This window comes from Oryzias latipes, chromosome 16, assembly GCF_002234675.1.
Source record: "Oryzias latipes chromosome 16, ASM223467v1".
Taxonomy (NCBI): domain Eukaryota; kingdom Metazoa; phylum Chordata; class Actinopteri; order Beloniformes; family Adrianichthyidae; genus Oryzias; species Oryzias latipes.
The window spans coordinates 31,544,888-31,570,319 of NC_019874.2; the positions used below are offsets into that span (position 1 = coordinate 31,544,888).

General features: G+C 50.4%; 3 protein-coding genes across 5 annotated transcripts; all 3 read right to left on the reverse strand.

Annotated features, from left to right (window-relative positions):
* Window positions 1-457: 457 nt before the first annotated feature.
* Window positions 458-8,133, reverse strand: LOC101162070 (sodium channel subunit beta-1). The gene is made up of 7 exons (XM_011485848.3): window positions 7,861-8,133; window positions 7,499-7,683; window positions 4,024-4,196; window positions 2,536-2,773; window positions 1,448-1,589; window positions 1,253-1,327; window positions 458-1,150 (listed from the first exon to the last, which is right to left on the reverse strand). Exons 2-6 carry the CDS (start codon window positions 7,554-7,556, stop codon window positions 1,258-1,260), a joined length of 681 nt encoding a protein of 226 aa, XP_011484150.1. The 5' UTR covers window positions 7,557-7,683; window positions 7,861-8,133; the 3' UTR covers window positions 458-1,150; window positions 1,253-1,257.
* A 6,793-nt stretch (window positions 8,134-14,926) lies between these two features.
* On the reverse strand, window positions 14,927-19,015 carry LOC105356058 (zinc finger protein 239). Its single transcript, XM_011485849.3, has 2 exons — window positions 18,788-19,015; window positions 14,927-16,280 (listed from the first exon to the last, which is right to left on the reverse strand). The coding sequence occupies exons 1-2, from the start codon at window positions 18,939-18,941 to the stop codon at window positions 15,415-15,417; spliced, it is 1,020 nt and encodes a 339-aa protein (XP_011484151.3). The 5' UTR covers window positions 18,942-19,015; the 3' UTR covers window positions 14,927-15,414.
* Window positions 19,016-19,883: 868 nt separating this feature from the next.
* On the reverse strand, window positions 19,884-24,084 carry LOC105356059. 3 transcript variants are annotated; one of them, XM_011485850.2, is made up of 6 exons: window positions 23,443-24,084; window positions 23,214-23,286; window positions 21,383-21,709; window positions 20,962-21,240; window positions 20,685-20,735; window positions 19,884-20,571 (listed from the first exon to the last, which is right to left on the reverse strand). In XM_011485850.2, exons 2-6 carry the CDS (start codon window positions 23,230-23,232, stop codon window positions 20,456-20,458), a joined length of 792 nt encoding a protein of 263 aa, XP_011484152.2. In that variant the 5' UTR covers window positions 23,233-23,286; window positions 23,443-24,084; the 3' UTR covers window positions 19,884-20,455. The 3 variants fall into 3 exon arrangements, with proteins under 3 accessions (XP_011484152.2, XP_023820381.1, XP_023820380.1); XM_023964613.1 differs by lacking the exon at window positions 23,443-24,084 and having other exon boundaries at window positions 19,884-20,375; window positions 20,407-20,571; window positions 23,214-23,396; XM_023964612.1 differs by lacking the exon at window positions 23,443-24,084 and having other exon boundaries at window positions 23,214-23,396.
* Window positions 24,085-25,432: the final 1,348 nt, after the last annotated feature.

Here is a 25,432-nt window from a genome sequence, read left to right on the forward strand (position 1 = left end):
CTCTTTGCTCCTCCACTGGACTTCCTGGTAACATATCAGGGGTTTCCTACCCTGTTCCGCATGGGGTAACGCCCTGCTTGTTTTGCAGCTAACCCTGCTTCAGTGACTGCTGCTCACCTGGACCAGGTGTGTTTCAGTCCATCAGAAACTGAGCGGATTGAGTCTAGCCAATCGGCAGGGTTACCTGCAGAACAAGCAGGGCGGTGGCCCATGAGGAACGCGCTTGGTGACGATTCAGCTGCTTACATTTTATTATATCTAATTAAATATTAACATTATTCCTGGTTGGTATAGAGGATGTTGGTGAAGAAAGGGAAGTGGGCCTGGTGAGTAACCCTGAGGTGCCCCATCACTGACTGATGTAAAATGAAGTGAAACCACTTCAAAGAGTCCAGAGACCGTCACAGGTTCTGATCCAACATGAAGACTCGGCCTCCCGAAGAACGACACGGAGAACTTCCAGGTTAGTTTTTTTATTGTCAGGCAACGTCTGCACGTTTGGAGGGAAACCACAGCATTTGTTTGCTCCTGCTGCATTCTGAAGATCAGGCCCGGTTCTGTCAGACGGGCTGGGCTGGAACACCGAGACACAGGGAGGAGGATGAGGATGAGATGAAGAAGGCAGGTTTTCAGAGGAATTCTGTGGATGAGAGTCTGGATTGTCTTTGCGGTTCCTGTCCTCGAGTTCTTCATCCTAAACCTTCATCGGTGCCCCCTCCTCTTCTGCCGTCGGGTTGTGGGATTGCAAAGCCATGCGGTCAGTAAGGCGCTGGTTTAAATGCAGATGTGGGCGGAGCTTGCTGCATGCTCAGCATACAGAACCTGCAGAGGTTCGTCAGGACCTGAAAGCGTCTTCATGCACGTTTACCAAACCTGGATTCCACATCGGTCCGGCTGTAGCTCAGGATGAAAACCGCTTCGGCGTGAGGAGAGGCTTTGGGGTTTATGGCGGTCAGCATGCATTCAGCATCATAAACCTGGAATCAGTTTCATTCAGCTCACAGAGCAGCTTCCTCCTGAATCCAGAGTCACACCAGAGTCACTAAAAGGCTTTTGGTAGAAATGCTCCTCCTGGATCTGTTTGCATGGAGGAAGAGGAGGAGGACTGGAAGAACCTTTGGAGGAAGCTCTGTGGATTTGGTTTCTTTACCTAAAGAAAACAGGTGACATTGTCAGGTGAGTTCTGTTGGGCAGGAACGCCTTCACGCTTGTTCTCGTCTTCACGTCGGGGGCTAAAACCGTTTTCACGCACCGCTGCTATTCTGCCACCGGAACACTGGCGGCGCAGTTGTCTTTACTCTCAGAGGCGATGGCTAAATACTCGGCTCTGCAGGAGAAAGAGGGCCAGACGGAAACACTGCGGTTATTTTTGAGAAAAAAAGAGGAGGAAGGAGTGAGGCTGGTCATGTGACCGGCCAGCAGGGGGCAGAGGGGCGGCGTCACTCACTCGCTCTCCCGCAGAGCTTCCTCTCCGGCCGCCGCGATCTTCCTGTAGCAGTAAATCATCTCCACCAACAGCCAGAACTGCAGCCCGACGATGGAGACGTACATCATCACCTCGGACAGGATGGAGGCCATTCCTCTGGTGACTGAGGAGACGGGGAAAAGAAAATGTGAGGAACGAGTGAGGAACCCTGAGGAACGCCTCTGCGCTCGTCTCAGTACTGATTGCTTTAGCGTCAACAGAGGACAATAGAAAAGACGTTTCTTAAAAAGAAACTGTTGATTCGCGTTTTAGTTTCATTTGAGCCCCAATTTTGCCCCCTACCCTCCCCGTCGCTGAGAGCTCTCTGTTTACACTCTCGCTAGCTTACAGCCCCTACAACCCCAAGCTAACATTAGCGGTGCAACAAAAGGCAATCCAGCCGTCCAATTCTGATCCAGATTCCAGCTCAGACCAGGAAAACATGGATTTGCTGGTCTGCAGGTGGATGATCAGAAAGGGGCGGAGCAGGAAGACTTAGGCTCCGCCCACTGTAAAACCTTCTGGCTCAGTTATGAGGCACAGAAGCCGAAATGGAACTTTGGTTTTCAGCGAAAGCAGAATGAGCATTAAAATAACTGTCCTACAGGTTTAAGGTGTTCACCCCTCCTCCGTCTCTAGGGTTGTGTGTTTGTGCTTTTGTGCATCGGCTTTGTGCGTCGCTGCTCGCCTTGTTTGATCAGCAGACGAAGCAGCTGCTCTGCTTTGTGATGTTTGTGCAGCTCGTCAAATGAACTGAGACCAGCTTTGCTCGCTTCTCCCTGCAGATGGGGGGATGGGCGGCGGTCGTGGTTTTCTGTATTGTGGTCACAAAGTGTGGGCGGAGCCTGCTGAGCGTCATATGATGAGTAAGCTGAACCTTCAGTGCAGAGCTGAAGCGCAGCACCTCTCTGTTCTAAAACCGAGTCAGAACCAAACACCTGACCACATCTGACGGCAGATCAGGAAGCCCCGCCCCCTCAGACAGGAGCCAGACAAACATGGACTCCTGGTTTCCCTGCTGGAGTCAGAAATGTGTGCGTGTCTGCTGTGCGTGACGGACGCCGCCTTACGCCGCGGCACCACGTTCAGCTGGACCGTCTTGGTGTTGTTGGCTTGGACCTCGTAGTAGTTGTAGGTGAGCGTGCGCGTGAAGTTGCACGTGTACGTCCCCGTGTCGTTGTAGGTCACGTTCAGGATGTAGATGGAGCCGTCCTGCAGGTCGTCGGTGCCTTTGCTGCCGTTCCAGGCCAGCCGGTCCTCAAACCGCGGGTCCATGATCTCGCCGCGCTGGTTCTGGTATCTGTAGATCTGGAACAGAGGAGGACGGTTACGCGGCGGCCGGAAACCGGATCCGCCTGGAACACCGAAGCTGCGGCGAAGCCTCAGACAGGAGATGCTCTCAGACCGCCACAGATCACATTTCAGCTTCCGAGAAGCTGCACCCCTCCCTCAGCACACCCCCCCCTGCTGCTGCTGCTCCATTACAGCCTAATGGCTTTAATGGCCCCTCCCCACCCAGAGAGCATCATGAGGAGCCCGTCATGAAAGCTGAGCCGCTCCCATCACGAATCCACAATTACAGACGGAGGAGCAGCAGAAAATGTTCTGGAAACTTCCAACGGTGGAAGCAAAACCTTCCGTTTGGAGGCGGGGGGGGGCCTCGCCGCCTTCCTGAAGCTGCTCCAGGAGGAAAGCGGCGTTCCTCCGAAGAACCGACGGCAGTGTTCAAAATCTAACGTCAGACAAAGGAGCCAGACTGGTTTCAGCTTCAGATGCTTTCAGCTTCTCTGAAACATCTCAGTGAACCTGAGATCCTCACGACTGTAGGAAGGAAGCCCAGACGGGATTCCTTCCTTTAGGAAGCATCACTTCCACAGATCCACCTGCTTCAGGGTCGGTTCCGGATCTTCTCAGATCCTGCTTCCTGAACGACCTGGAAACAAACCCAAACCTTCTCAGAGGAGAGGCGTTCGCCCCCTTCTCATGAAGCTGGAACCCGAGGAGACGGAGCAGCAAAGAGAACCCAGAGCTGTTCCAGAGCGGGAACCGGAGTCGGAAAAAACGTGGAGTCAGAGTTACCCCTTAAATCCCAGAGCTGCAGATCTAGTGTAGATGTTCTTCAGCCGTTCACGCCACCAGCGGGATTCTGGTGCTTTGTGCCACACATCGCTGCAAAGCCGATACAGACCGCTGCTTTTGTCAGAATCAGCTGATCGTTGATCGGTCACAGAGTTACTGAAGGTCAAAGGTCATGTGACGTCCCGCCGGCGAGACGTCACATGACCTTTGCCCTTCAGTAACTCTGTGACCAATCAGCTGTTTCATGTTGATTGGTCACAGAGTTACTGAAGGTCAAAGGTCGTGTGACGTGTCGCCGGCGACACCTCCCCTGGGGGATCCACTTGGAGGCTCAACTCCCCCAATGCCCCCCCTTCATGCTGAAAGGCTTTGGTTTGACTCATCCAGGGATTCGAACCCACAACCTGCCAGTCAGTGTCCAGGTTTTCCTCGTTTTTTTTCATGATGCCTGTGTGACGTAACAACCCCCCCACACTCACCTGGACGTCCCCCTTCTCCCGCTCGTCTGAAGACCGGTAGTACCAGTCCACGCTGGCCTTGGCGCGCACCTCCCCCCTCATCTTGCAGTAGATGCAGCCCAGCTGGAAGCCGTCGCCGACCACGGCCTCCGTGTCCGAGTCCACCTCCACGCATGCGCCGCCGCACACGCGCGCTGCAAAGAGGGGGGGCGTGAGTGGGCTGCTGTCTGGGCGCAGGGGGCGTGTCAGCGTGCGTGCTCAGAGTGGGGGGAGGGGCGTGCGTGCGTCCCCCCCTCCCGTCACTCTGCTTTTTTTATTTCCGCTCACGGCTTCACGTGAAAGGTTTGCGTGGACGAGTGAAACTGAGGGGAAATAAAGCGTGTGGCGTGCTGAGCGCGTCAGCTGACGTCATATATAGCGAGGCGGGCCTATATATGCCACTCTTCATCATCATCATCCTCACGCATTCCTGTCATCAGCCAGGAGCAACACACCTGCAGGTCCACCCGCTCAGGCCTCATCAGCCCCCCACCTCCCACCGGGGGGGGGGGGGGGGGGCAGGAAACTCTGATCACACCAGCGCTAACAAATCTGTATACGAGGGGGGGGGGGACTGACACACTGCAGAAAAAGGAGACAGAGAAGAAGGAGGGAACAGGAAAAGTTAGGAGACAAAACATCTTTGTCACAGATTCAACCAGGAAGTCATGCAGTTCACTCCAGACCCCCCCCCCCCAGAGGAACCCCACACCTGCAGAACCTGCAGAGCCTGAGCTTGGAAACCTTCAGAACTCTTCATCCAGCCCACCAAAGACCCTCTTCTTCCTCTTTAGTCCAGAGTTCAGGAATGAAGAACAGAACCTTCTCACATGATCCGTGAAACGGGCTTTGATGCAGAACCGAGTCTTTGGGATTCAGACCAGGACGAGTCCCAGATGATCGTCCTCTCTGAGTCTTTGTGTTTGTGCCGGAATCTTAATCTGGAATATATTCTGACATCTAATCTCCCTCCTCTTCCTCTCTTCACCCGAATGTGATCTGCAATTCCACTAAACGAGCAGCAAGAACCGGTTCTAACTGGTTCACATGAAGACATATTTACGCCACCAGACTGCAAACAAAACGTTCTAAGTTGTAAAAGAAAATATTTTGCAGCAGAACCGGGCTCTGCAGCAGCTGTCAGCTCTAATCCTCCACCGCTGGAGATCCACCACAGACGGCCACCTCCTCCTGCCACACTGCAGAACACGCACACACACACACACAAGGACACACACACAAGGACACACACACAAGGACACACAGAGGTTTGGACTGACGGCTTTCTGCAGCCGCAGGTTCGGGACAGGAGAAGAGAGCTGAAGGAAACTTGGGCAGACAGACAGAGGAGACGCATCACAACAGCAGAATGACAGGAGGAGGACAGGAGGAGGAGACGCTGCTGACGCGGCAGAAGACGGAGAAAAGACATGACGGCTCGGCGCCAACAAAGTGCAGCGACAGCAGCAGCACATCTGCAGCACACAGATGTTCAGGATTATGCAACAGAAATCCCAGAAGCAGCAGATTAGGATTAGATTTTGGTTAATCGCTGGCATCAGCGGATGGTCCCCCATTAAGGAGAGAGCCTCGGCGGGACGGGCCTCCGGTGACCACAGAGATCCTCCTGGATTATCAGGAGCATCTGATCAACATCCTCCTCCCTGGTGCACAGGGATTCCTTCACTTTCTAGAACATGCTCTGCTCTTTCCATGATGAGAGTTCAAACAATTCCCATTTCTTCACAGAGAAGAGACTCCGCCCCTCCATGGCGTCCAGCTTCAGGCCTTAGAATGTTCTTGATGGTCTGGATTTTCCTTGAATTTTAAATGGAGCTCATTTAGTGAAATTTGATCCTTTGGGTTGGAGAGGATGTTTCTGCTCTTTGAGGTGATGAAAGCTGGAATCAAGTCTTTGTTCTTGTCCTCTATTCTCCATAATTGCTGACATGAACAGAAAGTCTCTCTGATCCTCAGAGGAAAAGCGTTTTTAAATCTGTTTCCTGAGTTTCTGACGTTCGGAGCACTTTGGTGAATCCGTGGAAACGATCACGCTCCTTTGGAGGAAGCTCCTCCTCTCCCTGCACCTGTCCAGAAAAGAAGGCGGGGCCTATTTCTACCTCTTGGAAAAAGCAGGTGGTTCCTCTGGTGGGGGGTTTGGCTGATCCAGATTCTTCCAGAGAATTTCCCTTTTCTCCAAACTTTCTCCACCTTTCATTTCAGCCTCCTTTAGAGCGTTTCAGTAGGAGCTGTGCCCTCCTTCATGGTGAAGATGCCCCCCTGTGGGGGCCCTGACTGCCTCTGTGGGGGGGATGAGCCCCCCAGTGGGGGCGCCAAGCAGGCGTTCCTGCAGCTGCAGAGATCCCCTGTCCTCCTTCAGACGGCGAGGAGCCTCCTGCTGCTCCGTAGGAGGAAGCGGCGGCGGGAAGAACAGAGGAAAAGCTTCTTCAGGAGAAGAACCAGAGGAGTCCTGACAGAAGCTCCTCCAGCTCCACAACACTTCCTGATCCTCTTTTGCAAAACCGTTTAGCCAATGTGAGGCGGTTGACTCTTTTCTCTGAAATCAGGTCAGTGGCGGTTTTTCCTGTGGGTCATGTGGGCGGTGGCCCAGGGTGCAATCTTGTCGGGGTGCCCAAAAAAAAGTTTTTTTTCTTTCTGCAGTTCTTCTAGGCCAAACCGCCCATGTCCATGTAACTTTAATTTAATTTCCACTAGAACGCTCCAACTTGCTGCTTTAATGACAGTGGGGGGGGGGGGGGGGGGTTGGTGTTTTGATAAAACTGTTTCTTCATCTGCAGCTCTAGCTTTTCCAAAGCGTCACTCTCTGTTGTGGTTTTGGTTTCATCGGCACTCTAGAACTGGATTTAATGGATTTCACTGCGAACAGGCAGAAATGGACTCCAAGTCCTGTTTGTTTGTTTGTTTGTTTGTTTGTTTTTGCCTGTCCTCAAAAAAAAAAAAAGCTGAAACCTGCTGGTCTAGATCCAAACTGCCCCCCTCACCATCTCTGCTCCCCCAGGACTCTTTCTGCTGTGGGGGTCACGGTCAGGACGGTGACAGCCGTGGATGCTTCAGGTGTTCCTGCGTCTGTGGGCCACACCCGCTCCATGTGAGGTGGATGTGTGAGTGTGTGTGTTTATGGGGGGGCTATTAACGTCTGAAATGATCCTCAAGAAGGGGCAGCACCACGGCCTGGAGGTATTTTTGTTTTTTGGGGGTCATAGCTGTCATCATGAGAGTCATGGTGCTGATGTTCTGCAGCTCCATGATGGATCTGCTTCTACAGAGGATCGCTCAGAGGTCGTGACCTTTCCACAGCTCCACACATCACAGACCTGAAGGGAACCTTGAGGAGACCTCCTGAAGCTGCAGGATCACAAAACCTGAAGGGTTATCCTGAAGCACGCACACAGCACGCACACGCGTCACCATGGCAACGCGGGGCCACCCCACTCACCTTGAAGAGCCAGAAGGGTCAGAAGGAGCAGCAGCAGAGGGTCACGTGCTGCACACATCCTGACGGCAGCGTGAAACGCGCGCGCAGTAAGGAACTTCAGAACCAACACGGAATCCGGGAGGGGCGCTGCTGGGCGTGGCTTCCCGCTGTTGATCCAGCTTTTGGGGGGGGTCCTTTGAGGGAACCTGAAAAGAAAGCCTCTGATCAGAGTAGAGTCCTCTTGATGACAGAAGAACGATGAAGGTCACGAAGGAAGACTGTGATGAAGGCAAAGGTCACACGAGTACGACAGCGCGCACGTGAGTCCTTCCGCGTGAGCGTAAATGCTGTCGGTGCAAATCTGCACGCGTGTAGTTACATGCCTCCGCAGGTAAAGTTCCGAGCTGAGCCACGTGCGCGCGCGCGCTCCGGAGCCTTTCGCGCGCGTTGGTGAGTGTATAGAACCCGTCCAGAACTTGACAGGTGTCCGATCCCTCAGAACGATCCAGAAGCTCCGCCTCTACTGAGCGCCGGGAGGCAACGGGCGGAGGAGAACGGGTCCGGGGGGAGAACGGGTCCAGGTCCTCTCCGCTCGAAGACGCGCCTCCGTGTCCGCGCAGGGATGCCGCGCATCGCTCTGTGGGATGGTTAGGGGTGAGGTGGGGTGGAGTGGGTGGGTGGGAGGGGGCAGCAAGGGAAGGAGGGGCCAGAAGGATGGAGCCGTTGCTATGACAACAGCGATTCAACAGGGCGCTTCTTGGCAAAAAATTCCCCACGTGCTTCAAAACGTAAACAAGAAAAAAAAAGTTTATGCCGAATTTTAAAGATGTGATGATAAAAGAACAATGTCTGCAGATCTGAAGAAGAAGACGCAGATTTAGTTTGTAAAAATGAGAAACGTGTTTCTGCAGCTTCTCAGGTGATTCTTCGGAGGTTCCAGCTGTCAGTCATCCTCTGCAGGTGAGAAGCTGAGGCTCCGGATGACGTCACAGCTGCTTTCTGGACTCTGCTCCCAGAATGCTGCAGGAAAACTTTGCCTCTACCCAAAGACGCTGGCGTGAAACCTTCATCAGATGAAGTCTCAGATCCAGATCATTAGAATCCATCCCGACATCTGGGATCTCTTGAATCCCAGAATCCAGTTGGAGAACTTCTCTGCTCCAGGGTGTTTAGTCTGAGCGTCAGTTCTGGAGGACCGGAACCGGACCTTCTCAATTCTCCTTCCTCACAGCCAGAAACTTTCCCCACAAAACTCCAAACTTTTCCTTTTTCTCTCTTCGACTCTGGATGGTTGTCGGGTTTCTGGCTGTTGGAGCTTTTGAGCAGCGCGAAGCCAACCGGGCTTCAGAGAAGCTCTTCCACCTCCCCGCCTCCTCGCCACCTCCCCGCCTCCTCCACCTCTACCTCCTTCACCTCCTCGCCATCTCCGCCTCCTCCACTTCCTCGCCTCCTTCACCTCCCCGCCTCCTCCGCCTCCTCCACCTCTACCTCCTTCACCTCCTCGCCATCTCCGCCTCCTCCACTTCCTCGCCTCCTCCACCTCCCCGCCTCCTCCGCCTCCTCCACCTCTACCTCCTTCACCTCCCCGCCTCCTCCACCTCTACCTCCTTCACCTCCCCGCCTCCTCCACCTCTACCTCCTTCACCTCCTCGCCATCTCCGCCTCCTCCACTTCCTCGCCTCCTCCACCACCTCCGCCACCTCCCCGCCTCCTCCACTTCCTCGCCTCCTCCACCACCTCCGGCACCTCCCCGCCTCCTCCACCTCCCCACTTCCTCCACCTCTGTCTGCAGATGTTTCCAGCAGCTTCATGGACCTACAACTCTCACTGCAGAAACGCTGAATCTGGATCCAGAAGAACTTTGGTGGTTGTTCCTCAGGAGTCCAGGACTGGACCGACTGTTCTGCTCAGAATCTGAACCTAAATCTATTCTTCTGTTAAAAATGAAGGACTTCAGTTCAATCAGTTGTTCTTCGGTGAGGAGGTGGAGCGATGCTGCCACCATGAGGTCCAAGAGGAAACTAAACATTTCTGTGTGTTTTCCCTGAATATGATTTTGATTAGGATTATTTTAGGATTATTCTGGTCAGATTATAGTCTCTGCTGGTTTCGTCTTTTGTGGGTTTTTGTCATTGTGGCCCGCAGCAGAACACAAAATACACACAGACACACAGCCCAAACCGCAAAAACGTCTATAATTCAATCAGAATGTTTTTGCATTATTATTATTACGTTTCTTCTGTCTAAAGCCGCGTTCACACTAAACTCAGCCGTCTCTTTCGCAGCGCAGCGAATCCTCTGCTCGCCGCCTGTCCAAAAATGTGGTCCTGAGCTTGACGGGAGTGGGTGGAGCTTCCAGCTAATGTCTTTATCCTAATCGCTACATGGAGCGGTGTCCGTGTTTTTGCCGTTTACAATGCATGGAAGACACGGCTACTGAGAGATCAGGTTTATTGATGATGAAGAGTTCTGCAAAAACGTCGGTAATCATGTCTCCCTGTCTGGGTTCATGACATCATTCAGACATCAAGGCTCACTGTCCCGCATTAACCCGAGACAAGAATAAAAACAGAAATAAATCTAGAAGGAGCTGCATTTCCACAAGAAAATTCAGCGTTGCTATATTGTTACAGGGTAATAATTGGCAAATAAATAAATGAAATTAAATACAGAAATAATCAAAGCTGACAGAAAAAAAAATATGTTTGTGAAAAATGCAAGAGACGGGTATCGAACCAGTGAGCTTCTGCACCAGGGATTCCCCATGTATTTCAGTGGAGGCAGAAATCCTGGAATATCTGGAAAAGTTCAAGGATTTGAAGGACCAAAAGTCACAGCTGGAAAAAGATGAAAGAGCTGAACATTTGAATAGTTGAATGGTTCAAATAGATGAAAAATTGTAGGAGGAGTTAAGCAGCAAAAATTGGAGGAAGATACTAGAATAAAGAAATAGAAACAGGAAACTTGGCTAAACGAGCAACCATGAGAGAAAACAATACCCACCACGGATGCAACGGTTAGAGGCCAAAATAAAGGCAGCTCTGAGGGATGTGAGTAAACTGACAGAGGCTCAAAGAGGTAAAATGAGAAAGCAAGTACCTAAGAGATACAGCCAGATGCCCATACCTGAAGCACTGGAAACTGCCAAACAAAGGCTCCTAGCCTTGAGCAGCCGCCTAAAGAGGTACACAAGAGACAATGAAGCCAGACGAATAAACAGGTTGTTTGCAACTCAACCTGCGAAAGTGTACGCTCAGTGGCAGGGTCAAAACAGCCGAGCAGTCCCACCAAGGCTAGAAACTGAACAGTACTGGAGAGGAGCATATGGGAGAAAGAGGCAGCACATCACAGAAATGCCCAGTGGCTGGTCTCTCTGAGAAAAGAACATAGCAACCTCCCTGAACAGAATCCAGAATCCAGTAACCATCACAGTGGCAGACATCCGAGAAAGAGTCTCTGGTATGAAGAACTGGACAGCACCGGGCCCTGACATGATACATGCCCACTGGCTTAAGAAGCTCACAGCACTCCACGAGCGCCTGGCAGCACAAATGAACCAGCTGCTAAGAGATGGGACTCACCCCGAATGGCTAACAGAAGGGCGAACGATCCTGATCCAGAAGGATCCCTCAAAGAGTGCAGTCCCATCCAACTACCGGCCAATAACCTGTCTCTCCACAACATGGAAGCTCATGTCAGGCATCATTGCAACCATAAGTTGCAATGATAGGCACATGGATCAATACATGAGTAACACACAGAAGGGCATTGGTAGAGACTCCAGAGGAGCCAAACACCAACTCCTGGTTGACAGAACAGTCGCTCAAGACTGCAAGTCATGACACACCAACCTGTGCACAGCCTGTAATGATTACAAGAAAGCCTATGACTCAATGCCACACACATGGATCACTGAATGCTTGGAGCTGTACAACATCAACAGGACTCTAAGAGCCTTCATAGGAAACTCAATGAAGCTCTGGAAAACCACCCTTGAAGCCAATGGGAAGCCACTTGCACAAGTGTCCATCAAATGTGGGATATACCAAGGTGATGCTCTGTCCCCACTGCTGTTCTGCATAGGCCTGAACCCCCTCAGCCAAATAATCACCAAGACTGGCTATGGATACTGACTCAGAAATGGGGCCAACATCAGTCACCTCCTCTACATGGATGACATCAAGCTATATGCTAAGAGCGAGCGTGACATTGACTCCCTGATCCACACCACCAGGATCTACAGTACTGACATTGGGATGTCATTCGGGCTCGAGAAATGCAGCCGGATGGTGACAAAGAGAGGCAAGGTAGTCCACACAGGAGGGGTCTCACTCCCAGAAGGAACAATAGCAGACATCGAGGACAGTTACAAGTACCTTGGAATTCCACAGGCAAATGGCAACCTGGAGCAGGCAACAAGGAAAGCTGCAACAGCTAAATACCTCCAACGAGTAAGGCAAGTCCTGAGAAGCCAGCTCAATGGCAAAAATAAGACCCGGGCAATAAACAGCTACGCACTGCCAGTTATCAGATACCCTGCAGGAATAATAAGATGGCCAAAGGAAGAGATACAGACCACGGATGTTAAGACACGAAAGCTCCTCACCATGCATGGAGGGTTCCATCCCAAATCCAGCACCCTGAGACTGTATGCTAGCCGCAAGGAAGGAGGCCGAGGACTAGTGAGCGTAGAAGCCACTATCCAGGATGAAACATCCAAGATGCATGAGTACATCAAGCTCAAGGCCCCAACTGACAGTGTGCTCAATGAATGTCTCAGGCAATGGAGAACAGAGGATACAGTGCTGGAGGACAGATCCTCATGGGAGGACAAACCCCTGCATGGGATGTACCACCGGACCATAACTGAAGTGGCTGATATCAAAAAGTCCTACCAATGGCTAGAAAGGGCTGGCCTACAGGACAGCATTGAAGCACTCATCCTGGCAGCTCAGGAACAAGCCCTGAGCACCAGAGCCATAGAGGCTCAGATCTACCACACCAGACAAGACCCAAGGTGTAGATCTACCACACCAGACAAGACCCAAGGTGTAGATCTACCACACCAGACAAGACCCAAGGTGTAGATCTACCACACCAGACAAGACCCAAGGTGTAGATCTACCACACCAGACAAGACCCAAGGTGTAGATCAACCATACCAGACAAGACCCAAGGTGTAGATCTACCACACCAGACAAGACCCGAGGTGTAGATCTACCACACCAGACAAGACCCAAGGTGTAGATCTACCACACCAGACAAGACCCGAGGTGTAGATCTACCACACCAGACAAGACCCGAGGTGTAGATCTACCACACCAGACAAGACCCAAGGTGTAGATCTACCACACCAGACAAGACCCAAGGTGTAGATCTACCACACCAGACAAGACCCAAGGTGTAGATCAACCATACCAGACAAGACCCAAGGTGAAGATCTACCACACCAGACAAGACCCGAGGTGTAGATCTACCACACCAGACAAGACCCAAGGTGTAGATCAACCATACCAGACAAGACCCAAGGTGAAGATCTACCACACCAGACAAGACCCAAGGTGTAGATCTACCACACCAGACAAGATCCAAGGTGTAGATCTACCACACCAGACAAGACCCGAGGTGTAGATCTACCACACCAGACAAGACCCGAGGTGTAGATCTACCACACCAGACAAGACCCGAGGTGTAGATCTACCACACCAGACAAGACCAGAGGTGTAGATCTACCACACCAGACAAGACCCGAGGTGTAGATCTACCACACCAGACAAGACCCGAGGTGTAGATCTACCACACCAGACAAGACCCGAGGTGTAGATCTACCACACCAGACAAGACCCAAGGTGTAGATCTACCACACCAGACAAGACCCGAGGTGTAGATCTAACACACCAGACAAGACCCGAGGTGTAGATCTACCACACCAGACAAGACCCAAGGTGTAGATCTACCACACCAGACAAGACCCAAGGTGTAGATCAACCATACCAGACAAGACCCAAGGTGAAGATCTACCACACCAGACAAGACCCAAGGTGTAGATCTACCACACCAGACAAGATCCAAGGTGTAGATCTACCACACCAGACAAGACCCAAGGTGTAGATCTACCACACCAGATAAGACCCAAGGTGTAGATCTACCACACCAGACAAGACCCAAGGTGTAGATCTACCACACCAGACAAGACCCAAGGTGTAGATCTACCACACCAGATAAGACCCAAGGTGTAGATCTACCACACCAGACAAGACCCAAGGTGTAGATCTACCACACCAGACAAGACCCAAGGTGTAGATCTACCACACCAGACAAGACCCAAGGTGTAGATCTACCACACCAGACAAGACCCAAGGTGTAGATCAACCATACCAGACAAGACCCAAGGTGAAGATCTACCACACCAGACAAGACCCAAGGTGTAGATCTACCACACCAGACAAGATCCAAGGTGTAGATCTACCACACCAGACAAGACCCAAGGTGTAGATCTACCACACCAGATAAGACCCAAGGTGTAGATCTACCACACCAGACAAGACCCAAGGTGTAGATCTACCACACCAGACAAGACCCAAGGTGTAGATCTACCACACCAGATAAGACCCAAGGTGTAGATCTACCACACCAGACAAGACCCAAGGTGTAGATCTACCACACCAGACAAGACCCAAGGTGTAGGCTGTGCAAAGAGGCGCCTGAAACAATCCAACACATAACTGCAGGGTGTAAGATGCTGGCGGGGAAAGCATACAAGGAGCGCCACAATCAAGTGGCTGGAATAATATACAGGAACATGTGTGCAGAATATGAACTGGAAACCCCAAGGTCAAAATGGGAAACACCTCCGAAGGTGGTAGAGAATGAGAGGGCAAAGATCCTGTGGGACTTCCAGATCCAGACTGATAGGATGGTAATGGCGAACCAACCAGACATTGTAGTGGTGGATAAAGAACAGAGGAAAACCGTTGTGGTGGATGTGGCAGTGCCAAGCGATGGGAACATCAGGAAGAAGGAACATAAGAAACTGGAGAAAGCCTGGAAAGTGAAGGTGACAGTGGTGCCAGTGGTAATTGGAGCACTCGGGGCAGTAACCCCCAAGCTGGAGGAGGGGCTACAACAGATACCTGGAAAGACCTCAGACCTCTCAGTCCAGAAAAGCGCAGTGCTAGGAACAGCTAAGATACTGCAGGACCCTCAAACTCCCAGGCCTCTGGTAGAGGACCCCAGCTTGGAGGAGAAACCACCCGCGGTGGGAAGGACGTAGATATATATATATATATATATATATATATATATATATATAATTAATTTTTAAATTCAGGAATGTTTTTGTGACTGAAGGTGTTTGACTCCTCCATCGTTTGGCCGATTCAAACATTTATTTCTTTAAGAGACTCCCGTGCAGAGAAAAGATCGGACACTTCTGGAAGAAAAAACTAGTTTAAAATGGAAAATCTGTTTTTATTAGTGTTTTTAACAAACAAGATAATTTCTAGAAATAGAAACGCAGAAACTCAAACTGTTTTCCAAATCTGCGTCTTCCTTCCTTTTTATCTGCTGAATCCTTTTCAGGATCACTGGGTTGCTGGAGCCTATCCCAGCTACTGTGGGGTGAAGGCGGGCTCACCCCTGACAGATCACCTGTCTGTCACAGGGCCACTCACACACCTGCGGACAATCAGAGTCACCAATGAACCTATGAAGCACGTCTTTGGACGCATGCATGAGGAGAACAGCTGGGATTTGAATCAGAAATCTATTATTGTCATTTTTTCACAGAGATAAAACCAAATTAGGGTCTCTGGTCCCGGGCCAACCATTTACAGTGAGAAGACACGAGTAAGTAAATATCAATATCAACCAGGACCGCTATGCCCCTAAACCTGCGTGTTCTGAACTGAAACTGAGCTGTAGGACTCAGGATCTTCTCAGGGGTGGTTCCTCAGGTGTGTAGACAGAGCGCAGCTTTGTGTAAAGCTCCGCCCACAAAGCTGGCAGGAGAAGGGCTTCTCGCCGGTGTGGATTCTCATGTGAACGGTGAGAGTGCAGTTCTGGGTGAAGCTCCGCCCACAGATCGGGCAGGAGAAGGGCCTCTCGCCCCGGTGGATCCGCATGTGGACGTTCAGGGCGCAGTTTTGGGTGAAGCTCCGCCCACAGATCTGGCAGGAGAAGGGCCTCTCGCCCCGGTGGATCCGCATGTGGACGGTCAGGGCGGAGCTCTTGGTGAAAGTCTTCCCGCAGATCTCACAGGCGTTCAGGTTCTCACCCGTGTGGACCCGGCTGTGGATCAGGAAGCACCTCTTCCTCTTGAAACTCTTGCCGCAGACCTTGCAGGAGAAAGGCCGCTCGTCGGTGTGCGCCACGGCGTGGATCCTCAGCTGGTACTGAAACCGGAACACCTTCCCGCAGACGTCACAGTTGAACAGGACTTTTCCTGGGTTCAGATGACTCTGACCTTCTGCTGCATCTTCTTCCCGACTGCTGATGCCGTCCTGCATCCACTCTGTGGCCCCGAGAGGCTGCAGCGCTCCATGCTGGCCCTCCTCCTGGTTCTGGTCCTGGTACCGGAACAACAGAGGATGCTGTCCGCTGGGTTCTGGCCCACTGCTCTCCTGCTGAGCCGCCTCCACAAAGGAATCCACCTCCTGCTTCACTGCGAACTCCTGGTCATCCCGACTGCGGCGCAGCTCCTCTGCAGTCTGCAGAGGTTCTGGTTCCCTCAGATCCAAACCCCACTTTAGTTCTGGAGGGCAGACGAAGTCCTCCTCTTTGAACGCGTGCTGCTGCGGGGAATCTGCGGAAGAACAGAGGTTACTGCTGTAAAAACGTTTGTTTGTCTCGTGTCGATAACGTAATGATGATGATGATGATGATGGAGGAGGAAGGGCAGCTGCAGGAATGAGGTGCAGAAAGTCGACATGAAGGATTTGGTTGGAGCTCCGGGTCTTCAGAGGAAACCAGCAGGTCCTCCTGGATCCAAAGCAAAGAACCGTCTTCACCGGCGGCCGTTCAAACACCAACAGCTGATCGCTGTGGACAGTTTGGACTCACTCTGATGAAAACTGTGTTTTTGACATGCCAGACAAACACGTTTAAGCTTAAAATCGCATTTCTGTTTATGTTTTTATTCATATCGCTGTGAATCAGGAGCAGACGAAAAAACGGCCTTTAAAAAAAAGATGGTAGCGGTGATGTCGGCGATAGAATCTGCGGGCCACACACTTTGTAAACTAGCAGGAGGGAGTGTAAACAACGAGATGACGGGAAGTGTGGGCAGGCTCACACAGCACCATCAGTCCCGCCCACAACTCGGAGGTAAAAAAGTCCTTAGAATCATTTGGATCTAAAAACAACAAAACGTCACGATTTATGTTTTTTTGTTTTGTTTAAATCATTTTTTTTTACGTTTCATGGCTAAAACTTCTGAGCAGGAAGTTGAAACCTCAATTTGATTTCTCAAAATGAGGAAGGGAGAGATACGATCGACAGAGGAGAGAAGATTTATGAACAACAGAGAAAGAGATGATTGACACTGAGATGGGAAGAGATGACCATGAAAATATCAGCGTCCAGAAAGAAAGTTATCTTTAAGTTGGTTTGGTCACGTTTACTTTATGATTGATAGGTTCATGTTTTTGTGGTTTTCCTGCTCGGAAGCTCAGAAACTGTGTTTAATGCATTCTGTAGTACCTAACTCGTGATTTAATCCAGGTTAGATCAGTCCAGGTCCAGCGGTTTTTGAACAGGACCTGGTCTAAGGTGGTCTTAAGGCCCGTACACACCGGGCCGAATATTCGCCAGGCGTTATTCGCCAGCGTTTTTCGCCACGTTTTTTGTGTTCACACCCAGGCGATTTTCGCTGACGGTGAGCCGAGCGAACATGCAATTTCATTCCCTGACATTAGATGGCGCTTAATGTAAACAGAAATACTCCTGTACACAAGGTGGCGCTGCACAACTTTACGCTTCTTAAAGTGGCTTTTCAGAAGATAGCAAGTATTTACGCGCTTGTCAGAATCATACAAAGAAAACATGAATATTTCAAGCACCAGTAGCTCCAACTGGTGCTTGGTTCGGGGATATTTTAGAATGTCCGTCATTATTTCTTTGCGGCAGCGTAGACGCTACTTGGCGTCTATCTTCTTCGCCGTGATGTATGTGTGCTCAGCAAGGCAGTTTTGTGTTTGAGCGCCCCCAAGTTGTGTTTTACTGTAACTTCAGAAGCTCCAGACACGTGTGCAAAAGCGCCATTCTCATTGGTCGAATAGATTTCGACGCGACGCGTCGAAAAAAAAAAACGAACCCGAGGCGTTTTTTTTTTTGAAGGCCTGTTCACACCGGGACGAATTTCGCCGGCGATTTTCGGCGACGTTTAACGCCTCGTGACTAAACAAAGGGCCCCAATGAGAGTGTGCACACCGACGCGAAAAAACGCCAGGCGTTAAAGCGTCAAAAAAAAAAAAAAACGCCTCGGGTTCATTTTTTTTCTTCGACGCGTCGCGTCAAAATCTGTTCGACCAATGAGAACAGCGCTTTTGCTCACGTGTCTGGAGCTTCTGAAGTTACAGTAAAACACAACTTGGGGGCGCTCAAACACAAAACTGCCTTGCTGAGCACACATACCAGCGAAGAAGATAGACGCCAAGTAGCGTCTACACAGCCGCGAAGCAATAATGACGGACATTCTAAAATATCCCCGAACCAAGCACCAGTTGGACCTACTGATGCTTGAAATATTCATGTTTTCTTTGTTTGATTCTGACAAGCGCGTAAATACTTGCTCTCTTCTTCTGAGTGAAAAGCGACTTTAAGAAGCGTAAAGTTGCGCAGCGCCACCTTGTGTACAGGAGTATTTCTGTTTTACATTAAGCGCCATCTAATGTCAGGGAATGAAATTGCATGTTCGCTCAGCTCATCGTCAGGGAAAATCGCCTGGGTGTGAACACAAAAAACGTGGCGAAAAACGCTGGCGAATAACGCCTGGCGAATATTCGTCCCGGTGTGTACGGGCCTTGACGCTTTGTCGCGTGGCGTTTTTTCGCGTCGGTGTGCACACTCTCATTGGTGCCCTTTGTTTAGTCACGAGGCGTTAAACGTCGGCGAAAATCGCCGGCGAAATTCGTCCCAGTGTGAACAGGCCAAGTGTGAAAAAGTGGAATGTTCCTTTAGTTCAGCGTCTGGTTTCTCTGGGATAAAAGTGGAACCAGAACCGCGAGCGTGTCTGGAGTCTGCCGATGAAGGTCAAAGGACGGAGTTCGGTTCCGATCCCGCAGGGCTGCTGGTTCGCCTGGATCTGCTCACCTGCTCGGAACTCGAACTGCAGCAGTTTTCGGCGCTGACGGTCGATCTCCTGCTCGTACTGCAGGATTGTTTTCTCGAACTCCGACAGGATCTCCTCCGCGGCGGCGGACAGTTTCTGTCTGACCAGATGTCTGAGAGAACCGAGCCGAGACATTCTCCCTCTGCTCTTTCTCCAAGTTCGGCCGGAACCGGACCTGCTGCCGCCCTTCTTCCTGGATTGTGTGGACATTTGATTTACGAGGACTCGGCGCTTTACCGCCACCTGCTGGTCAGGAGTGAGAATGCAGCCGGTCCACACATAAGGGGAATACAAAAAAAACAGATTACAACGGAAAAAAGTTAGAGACTGAAAGAAATATTGTGAATCTGCACATTTTAGCATGTTGTTTCTCTGCCTCCTCTCTGTTATATGGACGTGTATTGTATTCAATAATTCTTTCATGTTTTTCTTGATACTTTTAAAAAAAAACTACAAAAGCAAAAACTACAAACACACTGTAAATGTTGTATACCTAAAGAATGACTCAAAAAACAAGACAGTAAAAAAACAAAAACAAAAAAGTTACAAAAACATTTTTTTGAAAAAAAGAAAAATTATACCAAAATTCATGTAAAAAATGTCAAAAAACAAGAAAACATTTTTTTGTGGAAATAGTTTTTTTATAAATTGAAAGACCAATCAATGGTTCCACCTGAGTCACCTGTACCAGCTGCTGTTCATCGCTGTGGTTCCAGAGAATCAGGACGGAAGTTTAAAAACCGCTTCCTGATTAACGGAGCTCCATCTACCCTCGCAGATCCAAACCCTGGGAACATCTGGGGCTGTGGGCGTGGCTTACAGAAACACAACTTTAAAAATCTATTAATTCTTTATAGAATAAAACGTTTCCTCATACTTGATCCTCATACGCTGCAGATGAGGTTTTAGGACATTTTTAGCTAAACAAACATCCTGAAAGGTCAGAAAAGAGGCGATGAGGCGGCGTCCACGGCTGTCTGTGATGCAGACGTGTTTCCACAGAGCTCATCCATGAAGGAATCTGATCTCTGTTTATGTGTTTGTTTTTTTACTAATTAATTAACTTTCTTCCATTTCTTCATTTGTTTTTTGTTTATTTATTTGATTCCCATAAAACAGTTACACTTTTTAATTTCTCACAAACAAATGAAAGTACAAATGCATCAGACAGCGAACACAAACTTGTGTGGATTCCTTGTGTGTTCATATTTTTTGGATTATTTTACTATCTGACTTTTTTTTACATCTTGTTTCTTGATTTGGCCTCTTTGTGGTTGAAGATCATTTCATAACCCGACACGCGGATGAAGACCCTCAGCGGTCCCACACAGAGAGGTCTGGACCCCAGCAGAAGGTCAGAGGTCAGCATCCAACATGTCTGCTTTAAAGTCTGCTCTCAGAGCGGCAGGAAGTCGGTTGGCGTGAGAGCAGGGCGGTTGGCTCCTCCTTCCCGGTTTCGGTCTGCGTCTTTGTGGAGAGGCGTCTGCGTTTCTCGTGGATGGCGGCGGCGCTTAAACACAAAAGCTGTTTGTTGTTTATGTTTGGCTGTCTGTCGTTTGTTGGTGAGCTTGCTTGGAGGTAAAGCAGACCGCGACACGCTCCACAGGTTCAGCTGCTGAGGAGCCGGGGTCCCTCAGAGGAGGCCTCCTTCAGTCTTCTCCTCTTCTGCACGTCAGCATGGCGGTCACCAGGCCCAGCAGCACGATGACGGGAACCAGCAGCAGCACGCCGTACAGCAGCCACGGCTCCGGGTACACGCCCACAGCTGCGGCAGAAGAGCACATGAACGTCGTCCTGCAGGGAAACCTGAAGGCTTTCAGCATGGACACAAGGAGGAAAACTGCATTTTAGAGCGATGTGACGGCTGGACAAACTCACCGGGGAGGTTTGAAGATGCTGATGTTGTGTTGGCTCCGCCTCCTCCTGCCTCTGAGAAGACAACATCAGCAGAGCTGCTTTAGTGAAAACGTGTTTCCCCTAAGACGTCTGCCTCCTCTGCATCCCGACGGGTCTTCTGGTTCGTTCTGTTTCACGCTTCCTACGATTCCACGTGAACCAGAAACCGCTTCTTGCAGGCGTCTTTTGAGTTTTCAAACGACTGAACTCTCAGATGCGCTTCGATGAAGGCTGCTTCCTCCCTGAGGAAGAGGATTACCCGTGTCGTTGAGGATGAAGAGGCTCTTGGTCATCAGACCTTCTCCGAGGAGCAGCCGGCACTCGTACCTCCCGGCCCCCTGCAGAGCGACGCCCTTGGACAATGTGAAGGGCTGGGCCTGAGCTGCGTCTGCGTCTGCATCTGCGGCTGCAGGGCCGGCTGCTTGGAGTCTCTGTCCATCATGGAAGATGGACAGCGAGAAGGCGGCGTCCTGCGTCACTTTACCTTCACAGCAGAGCAGAGCCTGGTCCAGCCGGCAGCGCTCAAAGAGCAAGTTGTCTGAAAACGAACACAGATGTTTCATCAGCACAGCTGGTCTGCCATGGAGGCCACGCCCAGCTGGGGGAGATCTGCAGGAGCCCGTGCCGCTCCTCTTCACTGCTGCATCAAAGGGAGAAGTGGATCCAGAAGGGAGATTTACCGTACAGCAGAAGCTTGGTTCTGCTCCCGTTCCTCCTGAAGCTGCCCCCCTGCTCCGTCCGGACCGACACTTTACAGAGGTAGCTCCCGCTGTCGGCCCACCTGACGCCTCTGAGGAACAGGGGCTGGTTTGTGGGCGTCCGCTCGCTGCCCGGCTGTTGAACGTGGGAGGACGGCGACACGCTCTCGGTGCCCCTAGTCCAGTAGAACACAGGGTTGGTCTTCAGGCTCTGGCCGGAGAGCTGAAGCACGCAGGGCAGAAGCACGTCCTGCCCCACGGCGGCAAAGACGATGGGGGGCTGCTGGACCACCACCTCAGAGAGGAGCCCTGGAAGACACACAGGGTTCAACCCGAGCCAGAACCGGGGAACCACGTTTGGGCTCAGATTGGAGATTCTGATCACATTTAATCTCAGATTACAGAAAAGGCTGAGAGTGTTTTGCTTGATGACATCATATTGTGGGCGGAGTCACTGGGTTTAGGGTGTGGCCCGCATTAATGGCCTTTAATTGACTTTTTTCAAAACAAAAAATGTCTTTTTTGTACATTTTTAACTTTTAATCAGAAGGTCTGCAAAAAGAAACAGTTATCAATAAAGTTTTAAAGGGTTTGAAAAACAGGAATTGTTCCGTTTCTGATTAAGCTCCTCCCACTTCATTTCATGTGGAACACCAATTATTGAAAACACAAAAAGTGAAACCAGTAAACAAAAGCATCTGTGAATTAAAAAAAAAACCTTAATCCAAACTTTCAAACTAAAAGTTAAACGGGTTTAAAGACACAGCGGAGGTTCTGCGGCTTCATGGTCAATAAAAAGAATCAAATCAATAATCATAAATTAAAAACATCAAAATTGTAATTACAAGTAAGAGGAGCAATAAAAAAACGTAAAAGAATAAGAGCAAATCTCCACTAAAACGGAACATCTGGATGGATTTTTATTACCGAGAAGAAAATTTTTTTCTGCAGAAAAACAAAACCAGAAGACAAAATCCAAAGAGCAGAAGGAAGGATTTCATTTCTGGATCTTCTGGAGAAGCAGACGTGTGCCGTCGTGAGAGCGCCATCATCAAGTTTTCCCTTTGATCCTTAGTGAAAATGTTTGCTAGCGAAGCTTTTGTTGTAGCTGTGGCTGCAGTAGCATCCTACAAACAAGGCGTACTAGTTTGTTTCTGCATTAAAGCTGTGTTCACGTGTGATTCAGCATTTAGTTTCAGGTCCTGCGGCGCCCTTCCTGCATCCAGTTTCAGGTCCAGTTTCAGGTCCTGAAACTGGATGCGGGGTGATTTTCACCTAAAGCGAAGCAAAAGCTGTGGCCTGTGACTGATGATGATGTGGTGGAGAATCTGGTCATTCTTCTGCAATTTTTCCTCCTCGGATTAATGCGGGACAGTGAGTCTTCACACCGGGTCACAGGGAGACTGAAAGCGTCCGTCATTCAGACGTTGAGGCTCCCCGCCGTACCGGGAGAGTCTCTGAATGATGTCATGAACGCATAGGTGGAGGTTACAGACGCTTTTGCAGGATGCTACAGCAGCCACAGCAACAACAAAAAAAGGTTTGGTCTGACCAAAGCGTAGCTGAATGGCACAAACGCTGTGTGAGATCGTGGCCTGATGTTCAGCGAGAAACACAGCGATCACACTTGAACTTTTCCGTTTGCCTCCTTCCTGTAGGCTCGTCTGTTGTCACCGCCACAACAGCTCTTTTATTTTGAAAGGTTAAATGAACCCCATGTTTTCCAGTTGCCACAAAGGCTTTGCTTCTGCTGGAAGTCTCAGAAACGCGGACCACCTCTCTCAAGCTGCTGTCCGGCGTGGCGTCCGGTTACCTGGGATCAGGAGGAGCATCAGGACGGCGGAGCTCCATCTCTGCTCGGGGGAGGGGAAGCGGCGAGGAGGTTCCTGCATGTTGGAGCACAGAAGCCGCACAAGCGTGAGCGTCTTTCCTCGCAGAGACCTCCGTCTGATTTAGTCTCACTGGAAACAGTGACGACTCTGATGTTTTAGTCTGGTTCCTGTTCACACCCCCACCCCCCACTCACATGAAACTGTGTTTACCTGTGTTCAGCTGCCCATCATCTCATCGCCTTCAGGCAAAAGTCTCGTTTCCCAACATTTCAGTTGACTTCAACTCATTTCAGATCACTTTTTGATTCCTCAGACTCGCTCCTGTGTGGCTCCTCCTGAAAATGAAATGTGAGACACAGCAGCCAAAACACAACGGTTATGACGGTTCCCCTGTTCCTGCTGCTCTGTCACTAAAAAACCTTCTGAAGTTCCCCTTTTCCAGTCCAAGCGGGCGTCTCTTTTGCCCCTTCTGCAGTCTGTTGCCCCTCACTCGTCACTCCAGCCCTCTGTTCGGGCTGCAGCCGCAGTGTCGTTCTGTTTTTCTCTGGATTTTGGGTTTTGTGTCAGAGTGGGACCTCTCTTTGGTTTCTTTTTATGCAGATGGACTACAGCAGCAGAAGACCACAGCGGGTACTCCTGCTGTCAGCTAAGAACAGGAAACTGAGGCTACAATTCACACAGACTCACCAAAACTGGACCATAGAAGATGGAAAAACATTATCTGGTCTGATAAGTCTCCATTCCTGCTTCCACATTCAGATGGTTGGGTCAGAACAACATGAAAGCATGGATCCATCCTGCCTTGTATCAACGGTTCAGGCTGGTGGTGGTGGTGTCATGGTGTGGGGATGTTTTCTTGGCACACTTTGGTCCCCTTAGTACCAGTTGAGCATGGTTCCAACACCACAGCCTACCTGTGACCATGCTGACCATGTCCATCCCTTTCTGACCACAGTGGACCATCTTCTGATGCTACTTCCAGCAGGATAAGGCTCCATGTCCTAAAGCTGGAATCATCTCAGACTGGTTTCTAGAACATGAGATCGAGTTCTCTGGAGAACCTTTGGGATGTGGTGGAACGGGAAACCAGCATCATGGATGTTCTGCAGACACAGCTGTTTGATGCTATCCTGTCAACATGGACCAAAGTCTGAGGAATGTTTCCAGAACCTTGTTGAATCTTTGACACCATGGATTAAGGTGGTTCTGCTGGCAAAAGGGGGTCCAACCCGGTACTAAAGCGGCTTGTGAGCGTATATAGGAGCTTCAAGCAGACGACAAAGCTGGCCGGTCTCCTCAGGAAATACATTCTGTCCATTTGTTTACACACATCCTGTCTGAGTACACCAAACCAACTCGTCCTCCAGCTGCAGACCTCGGCACTACCTCGACCTCCGCCCCATTAATGTGGGCCGTCTGGAGAGGTGGAGCGGTCCGACTAAAGTCCAGGACCATTTCTTTGGTTTTGGAGATGTTCAGGTGGAGCGTGCTCCTTTAGGACCACCTCTCCGAAGGTTTTCAGCAGACTCCTGCACTCCTCCTCCTCCTCCTCCTCACCATCTCTGATGCTTAGCGCCACCTTTCTGCAGATGACCGTAGAGGGGTAAAGATGAGGGGAAAGAGAACAGTTCCCTGTGGAGCGCCGGTGCTGCCGGTGACCACAGATGACACACATGTGTGGAAGTGTGTCATCCACATGATGAGGTGTTGACTCACAGCCAAGGTGGTCAGTTTCTCCTGCAGCAGATGGATTGTGTTAAAGCTCTGGAAAAGTCCCACAACACCTCCCTACATCCAGGTAGGAGGGGGCCCAGCGTCTTCCCTTCCTTCAGACACCTCAGGTCTCTGAGCTCAGAAATCTTGGGGTGTTGATTGACATGTCTTTGTCCCTGGAAGGTCACTCAAAGCAGGTCATAAAAAAATGTTTTTATGATCTGAGGAACGTGGCAAAATGAAACGGTATTCTGTCTCCATCTGACCTGGAAACAGTTATCCAGGCTTTTATTTCTTCCCGTTTAGATGACTGCAGCTCTCTTTTACCTGTTTTAACAAGCCTTCCCTAAAGCGTCTTCAGCTCGTCCAAAGCTCTGCAGCGAGGCTTTTAACAGGAACCAGTGAACGCATCACTGCTCTGTCGTCTGCTTTCCATCGGTTACAACTTTGGACTTAAATCTAAAACTCTGCTTTTACTTTTCAGAGC